The 14,706-nt window shown below is 39.9% G+C and overlaps 1 protein-coding gene across 1 annotated transcript in view; it reads right to left on the bottom strand.

The window, feature by feature from the left end:
* Window positions 1–13,659, bottom strand: part of RNF17 (ring finger protein 17) — a gene marked incomplete at its 5' end in the record, with an annotated part of 180,213 nt that extends 166,554 nt beyond the window's left edge. The window contains one exon of the mRNA XM_081327716.1: window positions 13,418–13,659. Coding sequence (XP_081183842.1) covers window positions 13,418–13,659 — 242 coding nt within the window. The remainder of the gene's footprint in view (window positions 1–13,417) is intronic.
* Window positions 13,660–14,706: the final 1,047 nt, after the last annotated feature.

The raw sequence follows: 14,706 nt of genomic DNA, 5'->3' as shown, positions 1-14,706 counted from the left end.
CTAGCGTGAGCTTGACTTTTGAGATGGCCCCTCTTTTTTCCTACATTAAATTGCAGTGTTAAGACAAGTAACTTACATTCACTCAAAATATGAGCTGCAACTAGATTTAGGTGGAGCTTCTACATGCTGTGGGCAGAAATGAGTTATTCTGTAGCTCCCTCCTTCTATGATTCAAGACTGTACAGTACCAACACATAACAGGGATTGTACATTGCTTCTTATGGTCTTTTGTCACATCTTAGTGCTCTGGTGAGAACATCAAATAGCCATGGATGTTTAGGCTCTGTGGGAAAATCAACTGGGAGATGATGCAGCTAAAGATGGTGACCAAATTTGCAAAGACCCTATTATCAATTTGTTTCTGATTCAGTAAGACAGCATCACCACCAGATGGATTCGTAGCTGGCTGACCGGCCGTACTCAGCATGTGGTCCTCAATGGAACTGCATCTACATGGAGGGAAGTGTGTAGAGGGGTGCCCGAGGGTTCTGTTCTGGGCCCAGTGCTCTTCAACATTTTCATCAATGATTTGGATGAGGGGATAGATGGGGAACTCATCCAATTTGCAGATGACACCAAGCTGGTAGTAATAGCCAACACTCTAGAAGATAGACTTAAGATACAGAAGGATCTTGACTTGAACATTGGGTGCTATCTTACAAAATGAAATTCAATGGTGAAAAAAGTAAGGTTCCACATTTAGGCAAGAAAAACCAAATGCACAGGTATAGTATAGGTTGCTCAATAGTAGCAACTGTGAGAGGGATCTTGGAGTCCTAGTGGACAATCATTTAAATATGAGCTAGCAGCGTGCTGCAGCTGCCAAAAAAGCCAACACAGTGCTAGGCTGCATTAACAGAGGGATAGAATCAAGATCATGTGAAGCATTAATACCACTTTACAATGCCTTTGTAAGGCCTCACTTGGAATACTGCATCCAGTTTTGGTCACCATGATGTAAAACAGATGTTGAGATTTTAGAAAGAGTACAGAGTAGAGCAGCAAAGATGATTAGGGCACTGGAGGCTAAAACATATAAAGAACAGTTGCTGGAATTGGGTATGTCTAGTTTAATGAAGAGAAGGGTGAGGGGTGACATGATAGCAGTGTTCCAATATCTCAGGGGCTGCCACAAAGAAGGGGGAGTCAAGCTACTCTCTAAAGCACCTGAAGGCAGGACAAGAAGCAACGGATGGAAACTAGTCAAGGAGAGAAGCAGCCTAGAACTAAGGAGAAATTTCCTGACAGTTAGAACAATTAATCAGTGGAACAACCTGCCTCCAGAAGTTGTGAATGCTCCAACACTGGAAGTTTTTAAGAAGAGACTGGACAGCCATTTGTCTGAAATGGTATAGGGCATGGGTCTTCAAACTCGGCCCTTTTATGACTCATGGACTTCAACTCCCAGAATTTCTCAGCCAGGCATGCTGGCTGAGGAATTCTGGGAGTTGAAGTCCATGAGTCATAAAAGGGCCGAGTTTGAAGACCCCTGGTATAGGGTTTCCTGCCTGAGCAGGGGGTTGGACTAGATGACCTCCAAGGTCCCTTCCAACTTTATTATTATTGCTGTTTTCTACAGTTAGTAGCCATTTCCCCATTCAAAGACCAGCAGGTTGAAACACCTGGGTTTGAATGATTGGATTTTTAAAATCTACACGCATTCTCTTATTTTACCAGCTTGAAGCTGTTACAGCAATTGGTATGTGCTTATTTGGCACTGTTAGTGAGTTTCTAAAATTCCTGGTCTGCAAGCAAAGATAAATAACTATACAGACAAAATGTGAAACAGAACTATCAGGTAAATTTCTATTGTATTGAATTTGATTTTAAGTCTGTACCTAGCTTTTTGGACTTAATTTTTCTCTTGTGTCTCATATCCTTCATTTTTCGGTGCATGATTCATTTGACAAATGATTAATGAAGAATATACAAGTACTGTATTGATTGTATAGGTATCAGTCACAGAAAATCCAAATGAAAGCTAAGTCATTTTCTTAAAACAAAATCAAAGGGCAGAGCTGACAGAAGCAAATGTTGGCAAAGGAAAAAAATAGTAGTTATAGCTTTCAAGACAAAATCTCAAGACTTGATGACTTTGGGTTATATTCAGGATAGACACAGAAAAATTAGGTGTATCCCAATTAGTCAACAAGAACCTGGATGAATTATTTGATTACACACAAAAAAACCTAGAGTCTAGAAATAAAAGGTTGTCAGAAAAGTATTGTCAAATTGCCATGAACTTTGGTGACCTAGACAGATGTGCTAATGCTTCACAATTGGGTTATTTTCCCCCAAGACTGCTCTAAATTGGCCAATGTAAAAGATTGCTTTTGTGGCTTTATTGGCAGGGTGGTGGCTCTTAATTTGATAGGCAATGCACGATTTCACTTCCTGAAATTTAATCAGGCACCTCTTCTTAATCCAATTATACATGCAAGCAAACAAAGTAATCAAGTCTCTCTTGTTCCTGATTGTCTCTGACTTCTCCTGCTGTGCCACCTTTCTCCAAAACAAAATGGAGCCTAAACTGGAGTCTTAAGCCCAAGTCTCTTGGTAATGTGATACAAAACATAAAGCACCAAAGTATACATGTTCACTCTACTTGAACTCTACTTGAAGCATTATAACAACTGGAGAAAGAATTTGGTTAAGCAGTAAGTACAAAGAAAGGGCTATTACCTCAAAATTAATCTTCTTGAGGAGTTTGGTTATTTTTATCTATTAAAAATGCTTTTTAAGTCTGATAATATACAATGTTCTTTTTCCTATCACATGGAAGAAACCAGCAAAGGATGGCAGTGGCCTCTGCTTCCCTGTCCCACTAACTGCTATATTTCAATATATCCTCCTTTCAAATGTTAACCTGACTCATTCTTAGGAGCATAAAAAATGGTTTTGCATTGAATTTCATTATTAACCCATCCAGTTCAGAAATAATCAATCTGTGGCCCCAGGGACCATATGCAGGTCACAACCCTGCTTTGAGGCCCTGAAACCTCTCATAACAAATTGCAGACTTTTGACAAAGAAATTAGCAAAATGTGGTGAAGCTTCTTCCTTTTTTGGGGCAGGAAACTTATGACAAATGTGAGGCAGGCTGTTAAATAGACTTAGCATTATTGTAAAGAAAAATCCAAACATTTCTCTTCTCAAAATAGGCAGACCAAACTCTTTGTTAACTGTGGTTCCCAAGAACGTAAGATTGCCCTGATCTAGCCTGGTACTCTCCAGAATTGTTAGACTACAATTTCTATCACCCCAACAGGCATGGCAGCTATGAATAATAATTGAAAGTCCAAGCTATCTGGAAAATGCTAGTCTGCGTTGACCGATTTTAACTTTCTGAGCATTTGAGACAAAATCTAGTCCCTTACTTTTTAGATTTACATCTCACTTTTACCTATTAGGTGAAGGCAGTATACATAACACTCCCCGCTCCATTTTTTTTCTATGACAACAACTCTGTGACAATGAATGGCTGGCTCAAAATCACCTAGAAAGGTTCCATAGTTGATGGGGTCTTTGACCTCCATCATCCAGCACATTTGCTGTTATACCATACATGGCTATCAAGGAAGATGTACCAATGTAACCCAGAACCTTTGTTTAGTTTGGTTTTTGTTAACAAACAACCCCTTTCCCCAAGTGATGTCACCACATAAAGGTGAGTCAGGCCCTTAGTTCATCTCTAGTTTCTGACTCATGTTAGTTCTCTTACCACAGCTCAGTGTATGTGTTTAGCAGCTTTGTGCTGGATTTAATCTCTTTATGGTGCTAAAAAGAGGAATATAGAAGATCTAAAGATGCTTTGGGACTCTAGGATGGAATTCTCCTAACATCACAATCTAAAACACACGTACGTGAAGACAGAAACAGAAACATGTTTGGAAGCAGGTAGTTAGAAGCAGAATTCGTCTCTTCCAGACTCTCCTTCCAGTTTGTATAATGATCAGTAAAAGAGGCAGGGCAATTGCACACTAAAATCTTCACCTGAAAGAACCTCTTGTCTGAGAAAGGACAATGTTCTTCTTGACATTATTTAAATAAATCCCTTTAAAGTGATTTTTTTCTATTGAATTGGGGATGCAAATTAGTTCCAGTGAGCAATTATGTAACTAAGTGGATCTGAACTAAAGACGTACCAAGAATTGGTGATTAAGTGACATTTTATGGCTGCTGGCTATATAAGGTTATGATTGCAACATCCCCATACGTAAGAAGTAGGATTCAGGAATTTAAAAGCTTGTAGCATATATAACATTTTTTTTAGCAATCTCCTATCCAAGGGAACAAGATAAAATGAAGACTGGCAAGCTTCAGTGAGCATAGAATAAAGTCACTTTTTAAAAAAAGAAAAAAGAAAATATGGTTTCTTAAAGAAGTCACAATTGGCTAAATTCACATATTGTGCTAAGTCATACACCCCAATTTATTGATTTATTAAATTTATATAGCTGCCTATCTCAACCTTGTGGTTCTGGGCAGCACACAGAAAGAAAGAAAAATAAAGCCAAACAATTAACATTATTAAAACAAAATCATTAAAATACAATCAAAAATTATAATAACAAAAAGACAGGGGAGAAAACATTCTAAACCTAATATAATATAGCCATTTAATACTTCCATGGCACCCCTAGGTCCAATGGCTTGGGCCAATCTCACTTTGGGGTGGCTGGGGTTGGATACGTTCCAGAGGATTGGAGGCACATAGAAAAGGGTCTTCTCCTGGGTCACACCAAACTAAACACCTTGGCCAACAGGACCTGCAACATGTCCCTCCTGTTGGATCTCATGGGACAGGAAGATGAAAGAATGGCCATAATGCCTGGGTTCCCAAACACTGTAAGCCAGACATGTCAAACTTGCGACGTTATTTGAGGTCGCGCAACATATTAGGACAGTTTTGCTATTGCCGGCAGTGGGGTGGGCACGGCTTTCGGATGATGTGTCCAGCCTCTGGGCCGGCAATTTGACACCCCTGCTATAAGCCAATAATAACTGAGCAGAGTTATTGGTTTCATTTGCAAAGTGCTAACATATCCAAGTAGTCCTCAACCTATGACCACAATTGACCCCAACATTTCTGTTGCTAAGGGAGATAGTTGTTAAGTGAGTTTTGCTCCATTTTACAGCCTTTCTTGCCACAGTTGGTGAATCACTGCAGTTAAATTAGTAACACGGTTTTTAAGTGAATCTGGTCTCCCCGTTGACTTTGCTTGTCAGAAGGTCACAAAAGGTGATCACGTGATTCACAAATATGAATCAGTTGCCAAGCATCTAAATTTTGATCATGTGACAGTTGGGATGCTGCAATGGTTGTGTGAAAAATGGTCATAAAGTCGCTTTTGTTCAGCACCGTTGTGACTTCGGTCAATAAATTGTTGTCAGTCGAGGCCTAGCTGTAACTATGAGACCTGGGCCCCAAATATGCAAATGAGAACAATAAAATATCCAACTCTTTGCTGCTGTCTAGTGGCTAACTGGACTTTTGTAGCATAGATCTGATAGCCCCGTGGTGGCGAACCTATGGCACGCGTGCCACAGGTGGCACGCAGAGCACTTTCTGTGGGCACGCATACCGTCACCCCAGTCCTAGGCCTTCAGCTAGGTTTTATAAAACCTTTTTGCTTTAGGCCTCTGCCGCTGTGTGCAAAAAGAAAGAGAGAGAAATGTTCAATCAATTTCAACTAATCGAGGGGGGAAAAAAAGATCTCGCAAAGTTGGAATTGATTGATTGAACTTTTTAGTCCCACCCAGTCTGCCGTTACCACCGCAGCCACGGCCACCCAATGGGCCACGCCCACCCAATGGGCCATGCCCACCTGGCACCCGACGATACATACGTGGGTTTTGGGTTGCAGTTTGGGCACTTGGTTTCTAAAAGGTTCGCCATCACTGTGATAGAACCTAGACCAGGGGTAGGAAACCTTGGCTCTTTTATGACTCATGGACTTCAACTCCCAGAGTTGAAGTCCACAAGTCATAAAAGAGCCAAGGTTGCATACCTTTGCCCTAGACTTAACATAATGTTTAAACCAATTCCTTCCCTTCTTGTTGGGGAAGGGGAGGATTGAAACTAGAGGAGAAGGCAAAAGGGTCAAAATGACCAGACTCCGAGATGTAGTTTTCACTCTATAACGTATTGTGATAGAAGGGAGAAAACATTACATGCACTGAGAATACTTAAATTAACTACAATAAAATGTAAACATTTTTAAATTAAAAAATAGTTTTTGTAAATCCTCTTGATACCTCAGTGAAGGGCCAAGTTCAGCCCTTAGCCAGCAAAATGTGCCATCCATTAAGTTTGTGTTGAGGGAACTGAAATTCCTTTACTTAGGTCTGATCAGTATTGTTGAACAATTTCAGATTCTAATTGTGAGAAGGATGTAACAGCTCCTTCATTGGTGATGGCTGGAAAACCCATCTCTTCTATGATGACTTTGTGTTTCCTTAGAAAATATTTAAGATATTGCTTTTACCCCAATGAGCCCTGCTGAAGAAGTTGCAGCCACCCAGCTGTCTTCCCCAGTGCTGGAAGATAAAACTCCCAGTCTTACAAATAGACTCTCAGGTTTGGTAAAAGCCAGTTTCCACTGTCTTTAACAGAGTTTACTAAGCAACCACAAGCTTTGCAAACTTGTCCATTTAGGAAATTAAAAAAAACAAACCCAAACACAATGCACATATCAAAGTGAAAAGCAGTGTGATAATAGTATTTGTAAAAGGATCTTGGCATTTTAATCGATCACAAATTGAACATGTCAGCAATGTGATGTGACTTTAAAAAAATGCAACTGCAGCTTTAGGCTAAATCACTAGAAATAGAAAATTTCCTAATGAAGAGCTGTATTGGGCATACATCACCTGAGGTACCTAATCCAGTTTTGGATACTACAGGGGATTAAGATAAAGGCAGGGAAAAGATTATCAGTGGAGTGGAAATTAAGATCTGTAGGGAGAGATTGAAAGAACTGTGTATGTTTAACCTTGAATAAAGATGACTCAGGAGGCACATAGTAACATTCCTTAAACATCTGAGGCGTTCAAACAAACAAAGGCATGACTTGTTTATTATTGTTGCAAAGTTCAGGACACCGAATCATAGCCTTCCGTAATAAAAATCAGATTCTGATTGGATATTAGGAATATCATCCTAAAATAAGAGCACTGGAACAAATAACCTCAAGAGATTGTTCTGCTTGGGAAACCAGAATCCAGTTTTTATGTACAGTACTAAAGTGTAAGTGGATTCAATGGCTTCACAGCAACCTGCTAATCCTCCGATAATAGAGGATTCCCAGATTTATTGTGCATCCTAAGCCTAATGGATAGAGAATAAGTCTCATTGGATTCGGGGCAATCTATTGCTGAATCAATATGCTTAGGACTACCTATCAGGCTGTAATCTTAAATTTATTTATTCAAAAGTGAATTTCAAAATGTTCACGAGGACTGAGTCTTTAGAAAATGTCCTTGTGACTGCAACTTCAGACAGTTCTGCCTTTAATGAATCTGCAGTGGGTCCAGCATTCCATCCTTATGAATAGAGAGAGAAGAGAAAGATCAGGAACACACACACACACACACACACACACACACACACACACAAATCCTACATAAACAGGAATATCAGTCTGCTAATTTGGAACCAATGTTTTAACCTGGTTTTCAGACTGCGATCAGGCACATGTCATACGAATGTTAGGAAAAACTCTGATTCAGGTACAAAATAAACCATTATTTAAATCCTTAATCCTTTACTGGGACTGTTTGCTACTGTTTTCTCCATGCTGTGCAATTCTTGGTGGCTTCTGTTGGCTTGTATTCCACAAGGCTCACAGAAGCAAGGTGTGACATTTTCTACTAGGATCTGCCTTTACGTACTTACAAGGCTGTCCTTGTGTTCCTAGGATGTGTACACTGTGCCTATTCTCTCAGCTGAGTTGAAGCACTATATGTTCTGAAACTTCTAGGAGGCACAGTTTGTCAAGTCCTGTTTCCTCTGATTCATGTCTAGTAGTTGCAAAGCTGTTGCACACAGCATTCTGTTGGCTTTCTTGATTAAAGAGGGAAAGTAATTGAGCAGTAAAAGCCAATAAAGATGTACAAAAGTGACAATATTTTATTCCAAGTCAGTGGGAAGCATTACACAGTATATTAAATTTATTTGAATCCTTGGTTTATGAGTTTGGCTGGATTCACATATCACAGTATTTTAAATAATGGTTGGGTTCACACAATATTCTAATCCCGAACCAAATATATATACCGGTAGCATGAATACCCAGCAATATGATTTATAAACAGTAGGCTGTGGTTTAATGTGTTTCTAATTTAGGATATCCTGTATGAAATTTAACCTAGTTTATTCCCTGTTTATTCCATTTGTTTGTGGCTAAACCAACTGTGGTTCACAATTATGAGTAATCCTCATCTATATTTTTTTAGTCTTTTTCCACATAATTGGCAAGGCCTGCATGCAAAGGAATGTCTTTCAAGATGTCACAAAGAATTAATAAGTGGGTTGTCTTAGATGAGTGTTCCCAACTTGCTGTTCTTTGACTATGTAGTAACTACAGCTACCAGAATTTTCCATCAGCAACTAAAGGGTAAGCATGGGGAAAGATGGTCTTCATAACTGTGACCTATAGTAGAGCACTGATAGTTAGGGTTGCTGGAAGTTAGTTCAGCTTCCTCTCCCTGTTAGAACATAAGTAATAAGTAGTATGCTTCACCATTGTTTAAAGGTGCACCAATGTATTTTCCCTACGCAGTTCCACACTGACTTGGGAATTCTGGGAGTTGAAACCCATACAATTTCAAGTTGTAGAAACAGAGCTCTAATCTCTCATCTACTCCCTTATATAGAGAAGTGTGGTTTGCTATGCGTGAATAATCACCATAATGAAATAAAATCAAAATGGAGCTCTACATTTCCTGGAGAGGAAAGCATGAGGTAAAGAACGCTGATTCTGGTTCAACACAAAAAGCAAAAAAAAAAAAGTGACAAAATATGTTATGGGCACACCCTCAAAGTTGAGACCAATTCCAGAAATCGAACAGGGTGTGAATATGTAACACCTGGAGCTTGCGGTTCACTTAACCTTGTGTGAATTTCTTATACATAATGAAGTTTCAGAAGAACATCAAAAGGAGTATTTAGTTACTTCTGTTCTCATGGTGTATGATTCTCAGTTCCTCTGGTATTAAATCCAACTGAGCTTGGAGAAAAGTCAAATATGTGAACTTGCTTTTAACTTGTAGCATCTCTATAATTATGCCATGTTTGTTTCACCCTCAAAGAAGCTTCAGCTCCTGAGACTTCCAAATCTTTTCTAGAACATAATAATAATAATAATAATAATAATAATAATAATAATAATAATAATAATAATAATAATAATAATAATAATAATAATAATAATAATAATAATAATAATAATTAGTAGTAGTAGTAGTAGTTGGAAGGGACTTTGGAGGTCATCTAGTCCAACCCCCTGCTCAGGCAGGAAACCCTATACCATTTCAGACAAATGGCTGTCCAGTCTCTTCTTAAAAACTTCCAGTGTTGGAGCATTCACAACTTCTGGAGGCAGGTTGTTCCACTAATTAATTGATCTGTCAGGAAGTTTCTCCTTAGTTCTAGGTTGCTTCTCTCCTTGATTAGTTTCCATCCATTGCTTCTTGTCCTGCCTTCAGGCGCTTTGGAGAATAGCTCGACTCCCTCTTCTTTGTGGCAGCCCCTGAGATATTGGAACACTGCTATCATGTCACCCCTCACCCTTCTCTTCGTTAAACTACACATACCCAATTCCAGCAACCGTTCCTTATATGTTTTAGCCTCCAGTCCCCCAATCATCTTTGTTGCTCTTGTCTGTACTCTTTCTAGAGTCAACACCTTTTTTACATCGTGGTGACCAAAACTGGATGCAGTATTCCAAGTGTGGCCTTACCAAGGCATTGTAAAGTAGTATTAATACTTCACGTGATTTTGATTCTATCCCTCTGTTAATGCAGCCTAGCACTGTGTTGGCTTTTTTGGCAGCTGCAGCACGCTGCTAGCTCATATTTAAGTGATTGTCCGTTAGGACTCCAAGATCCCTCTCACAGTTGCTACTATTGAGCAACCTATACTATACCTGTGCATTTGGTTTTTCTTGCCTAAATTTCTTGCCTTACTTTTTTCACCACTGAATTTCATTTTGTTAGATAGCACCCAATGTTCAAGTCTGTCAAGATCCTTCTGTATGTTAAACCTATCTTCTGGAGTGTTGGCTATTACTGCCAGCTTCGTGTCGTCTGCAAATTGGATGAGTTCCCCATCTATCCCCTCATCCAAATCGTTGATGAAAATGTTGAAGAGCACTGGGCCCAGAACAGAGCTCTCAGGCACCCCTCTACACACTTCCCTCCATGTAGATGCAGTTCCATTGAGGACCACACGCTGAGTATGGCTGGTAAGCCAGTTACGAATTCATCTGGTGGTGATGCTGTTGTCCAAAACTCAAACTCATTCAGTTTTATTTTAAAAAATGTCTCTGAATTTAAAAGAACAAAATAATAGAGCAAATGTGACTCATAAGCAGGAATTAACACCAAAATTAGCACCAAATGATCATGTAGAAAACAATACCCTAATCAAGGAATTACCAACTCAGAAAAACAACCTAACCAAGGAAACTCCAAGAAAAAAATAACACCCCCACCAATGATAAGGCAAGCTACATTACATAAACAGAGAGCAAACCTCCTTGCCTCTAACATGAGGATGTTACCTAGCCAGGCAATGAAACATCTGCATAAAAACACCAACTTCAAAGAGCACCCAAGACCCCCACATTCAACCTACAGCTACATGTAGTCTCTTCTATTGGTAAACTTGACTGAGAACCACTTATTGAGCTTCATAATGTCCAGTTCTATCTCTGATAGGTCTCTGTCTGCTTATATCAATCAAGTACAAACCTCCAGAGATCTGTTGTATGCAGACATAAGCCTCCATATAAGGATCACACACCATGCTAAGCCATGTTTCTTTAACCAATTGGGTACATCACAATGACTAGATTCACACATGCTAGATCAAAATGTTGTTTGATTTAGTATATTGTGTGAATCCAGGCAGTATGGTTTACAAATTATGATTTATGTTATAATGTTAAACAAACCCAGCCAACTGTGGCTTAATAGAATCATAAAGACAAAATTGGCCATTTTAGCCAAAAGGTCAATCCCATTGTACAGTAGAAATCAAAATGAAAGCATCCTAGTCTGATGTTTATCTAGTACCGTATGTATTTCACCAAATCCAATAAAAGGGAGCTCACCACTTCCATGGATGATTGCTCCACTGTTAAACTAATCTTATTACTAACAAGCTTTTGTAACATTGAATGTGAATCCATCTTTCTATATTTTCACATTCCTTTATTCCATACTCACACTTAACAAAAGAGAATGGGTCTGTGACATCCTTTCAAATACAATATCTACTATCCATGGGTGTCTATCAGGTTGGGGGAACTTATACAATAAAAATGATGGCATTGCATGTACAACTGATCTGTAATCACAAAATTGCAGCTACTATCTCTGTGGAAGATATCCCTGCATTACTTAGTCATCTTTTCCAACACTAAGCAGGTCTGACTCTTTCAAATGTATCTTCATGAAACTTAATTTCTATTCCTTTGATCATATATTATGCATCCTGTAAACTTATTACTTGATCTGTTTCAGTTTCTCTGAATATTTCTTAAAGTATTGAGCCAAAGAATTGGACAGACTATTTAAATCAGTCTGATCAAATGATATGAAACAATTACTTTTCATGATTTGGAAGTAAAACTCCTAATTTTTGCCTACATTATTTATTGGCTCATATTCCATCTGCAATTATTCTGAGTTCTATTAAATTAATGTCTTCTGTTAATGTCTTAAAAAGACATTTGCTTTTTAAGTATTGAAGGTGTAGTGTAGTCTATAAACAAACCTTGAGTTAGAGTAGATTTAAACAACATTAAGCATAAAATATGCAATTGACTAGTTTTTCTCAGTCTGCTGTATGGACTCAGCAAGTGTGGTTAATTTATAATTCACTATGTAGGTGAACCTAACCAAGTACCTTAATTCATTAAGGAAATTTATGAGTTATTAATATACTGCATAAAGCCCGTGAATTAGCACAATGAACAATATACAGTTTATAGAAAGTGGAAGGGAATAGATTTCACTGCTTCTTCACTGCTATTCTGCACCTGCCTCTAATTAGTGGCTCAAGCAAATGACAAATTAGGACTCGCAAGCTGGATATCTGCCTTTTGTGAAAACAAAAGACCCCTTTTTTACACAGCCATGTTAAATTAATCTTATTTTCTGCATTTGCAGCAAATGAATCCATCATGCTAATGGATTTTGCATAACACCAGAAGTTAAACTATGGTTAGTGGGCTTGTGATTTGGTATGTTTTATGAACATAGACATAATATCATAGTTAAATTTCAATATCATAGTTAAATTTGGAACATTGCTACAATTTTACCGAATAATAATTATTTAAAACTACTTTTTCCCTTCAGGGAATTATACCTAGCTTTGGCATAGTTTTTAGTAGTGAAAAAATAGAAATAAAAACTTCAAAAATATTTAACTAAATGAGCATTAAGTGACATACCGTATTTTCTGGCGTATAAGACGACTTTTTAACGCATGAAAATCTTCTCAAAAGTTGGGGGTCGTCTTATACGCCCAGTCGCCTTATACGCCGGAAAATAGTAAATCCTCGGGAGCAGAGATGTTAGTGGAAACGGACAAATCCAGCGCTCGAGAATGGCGAAAGACGGCCTCCTCATAAATAAACCGCCCACCCCACCCATACACATCAACATCCCTCCGTCCTGTGCGCTCCCACAGAGAGGGCCTCCTCAGGGTGCCACCGGTCAGAGAATGTCGGCTGGTGACCCCCAGGGGGAGAGCATTCTCGGTGGGTGCACCAATCCTTTGGAACCGCTTACCAGCTGAAATCCAGATGGCCCCCGACCTTCGCTCCTTCCGGCGTGATCAAAAACTTATCTATTCCAACAAGCCGGCCTGGCCTGATGGATTTGGGTTTTAAAATTTTCTCACTTTATTGCTTTATTGTATTCTTACTTTATTGCTCTGTACACCGCCCTGAGTCCTCCAGGAGAAGGGCGGTATAGAAAACAAACAAACAAACAAACAAATAAATAAATAAATAAATACACGCCTACACCCGCCCACTCCCTTTTTCCACCCCACCCTTCCCTGACAATGCCTCCTGCCTCACCCCTGCCTCCCGGCATCTTCCGCTCGCCAGGTAAACTTCCATTGTACCCCGGGACCACCTCCTCGTGGCCCGCCATTCCTCCCACCACGCCCATCACCCACCCGTGCATGGCCCCCTCCCAGCCCCAGTCCATGGACCCCTCTTCAGCCTTCACGGGCTCTGACGACGCCGCGTTCCCAGCCAGGCTAGTAGGTGTAACGGGCGCAGCCTCTATCACCGCATTCTGAAGCCGCCGCTCAGCCAGACTGTCGCCGCTAAATGACCCGTCCCACATTGCGTCCAGGGTCGCTGCGACCCGGACGGGCCCGGTCCCGGGCAAGGACGCCGCGGAGCCCACCGGCATCGGGTGAGTCCCGGCAGAGGCATCCTGCGCATGCACGCGCTGGCCAGCTGCTGGGCAATCTCTAAGGCGGCGTCGGACGGTTGGGAGATGCAGCCGACGCGTGGGAGAAGGCTGGCTCACGACAAGTCGAGGTGGGCCTGCATCAGTGGCGTGCGGGGATGGCGGGAGTGGCTCCCGTAGTGAGGAAGGCGCGTCCGTGGGGAGACGGGCGAGGCCCGTGCGCCGTGCTGCGAAGAGGGGCCCCGCTGAATGTCGCGCCCGTGGGCCGCGACACCTTCACCTAATTGAGAAGCAGCCCTGACTTCCTACTTACCCGTATTTTCCGGCTTATAAGACTTTAACCCATGAAAATCATCTCAAAAGTTGGGGGTCGTCTTATACGCCCAGTCGTCTTATACACCGGAAAATACGGTATGTAAGTCCTACTGATTTAAATATAGATAATTCAATACACCCAGCATAATTTGCATTATATACTGCTGCCAAAAAGCACTATTTCCATTTTTTAAAAATTAAAAAGCAAACATTTTCTTTGTTGACTTGTTGGTGCTCATACAACTAAGCAAGGATTTAGATGTTTGTTTGTAAAGACCTACCGAAAATCAGATTTTTTAATTCAAAACAACCTTTCAAGTAAAATACAAACCACCTTTGAGCAATATTACCCTAAATTCAGCTTCCATTCACCCTGGGGTCAATATGCAATCCAGTGCTCATTTCTATCATTAAAAAAAGAAGAAAAGTATTTCTAAATTCTAATTACTAACGACAAAGATTATTCAGCAACTTCTAATATTTGTAATTAAGGCACAGATTTTGCAATGTCAACAACTTTTGTCATAATCCCCTCCTTTTTAGAGCTGACCAGCAAAAATAAGCCTGGTTTTTGTGATGAAGATTGTAAGGTTTCTTGAATCTTGTTTTACAATAATTATAACAAAATGGTTCATGAAACATACCTTATCATAATCATCACAGCAGCAACTTGGGTTTAACTGAGAACTGTTATATCCAACCTTTTTTTATAACCTTAGCAACTCTTAAGAT

This window comes from Vipera berus, assembly GCF_964194415.1.
Source record: "Vipera berus genome assembly, chromosome: 4".
Classification (NCBI taxonomy): Eukaryota; Metazoa; Chordata; class Lepidosauria; order Squamata; family Viperidae; genus Vipera; species Vipera berus.
This window is presented reverse-complemented; position numbering and strand designations above follow the sequence as displayed.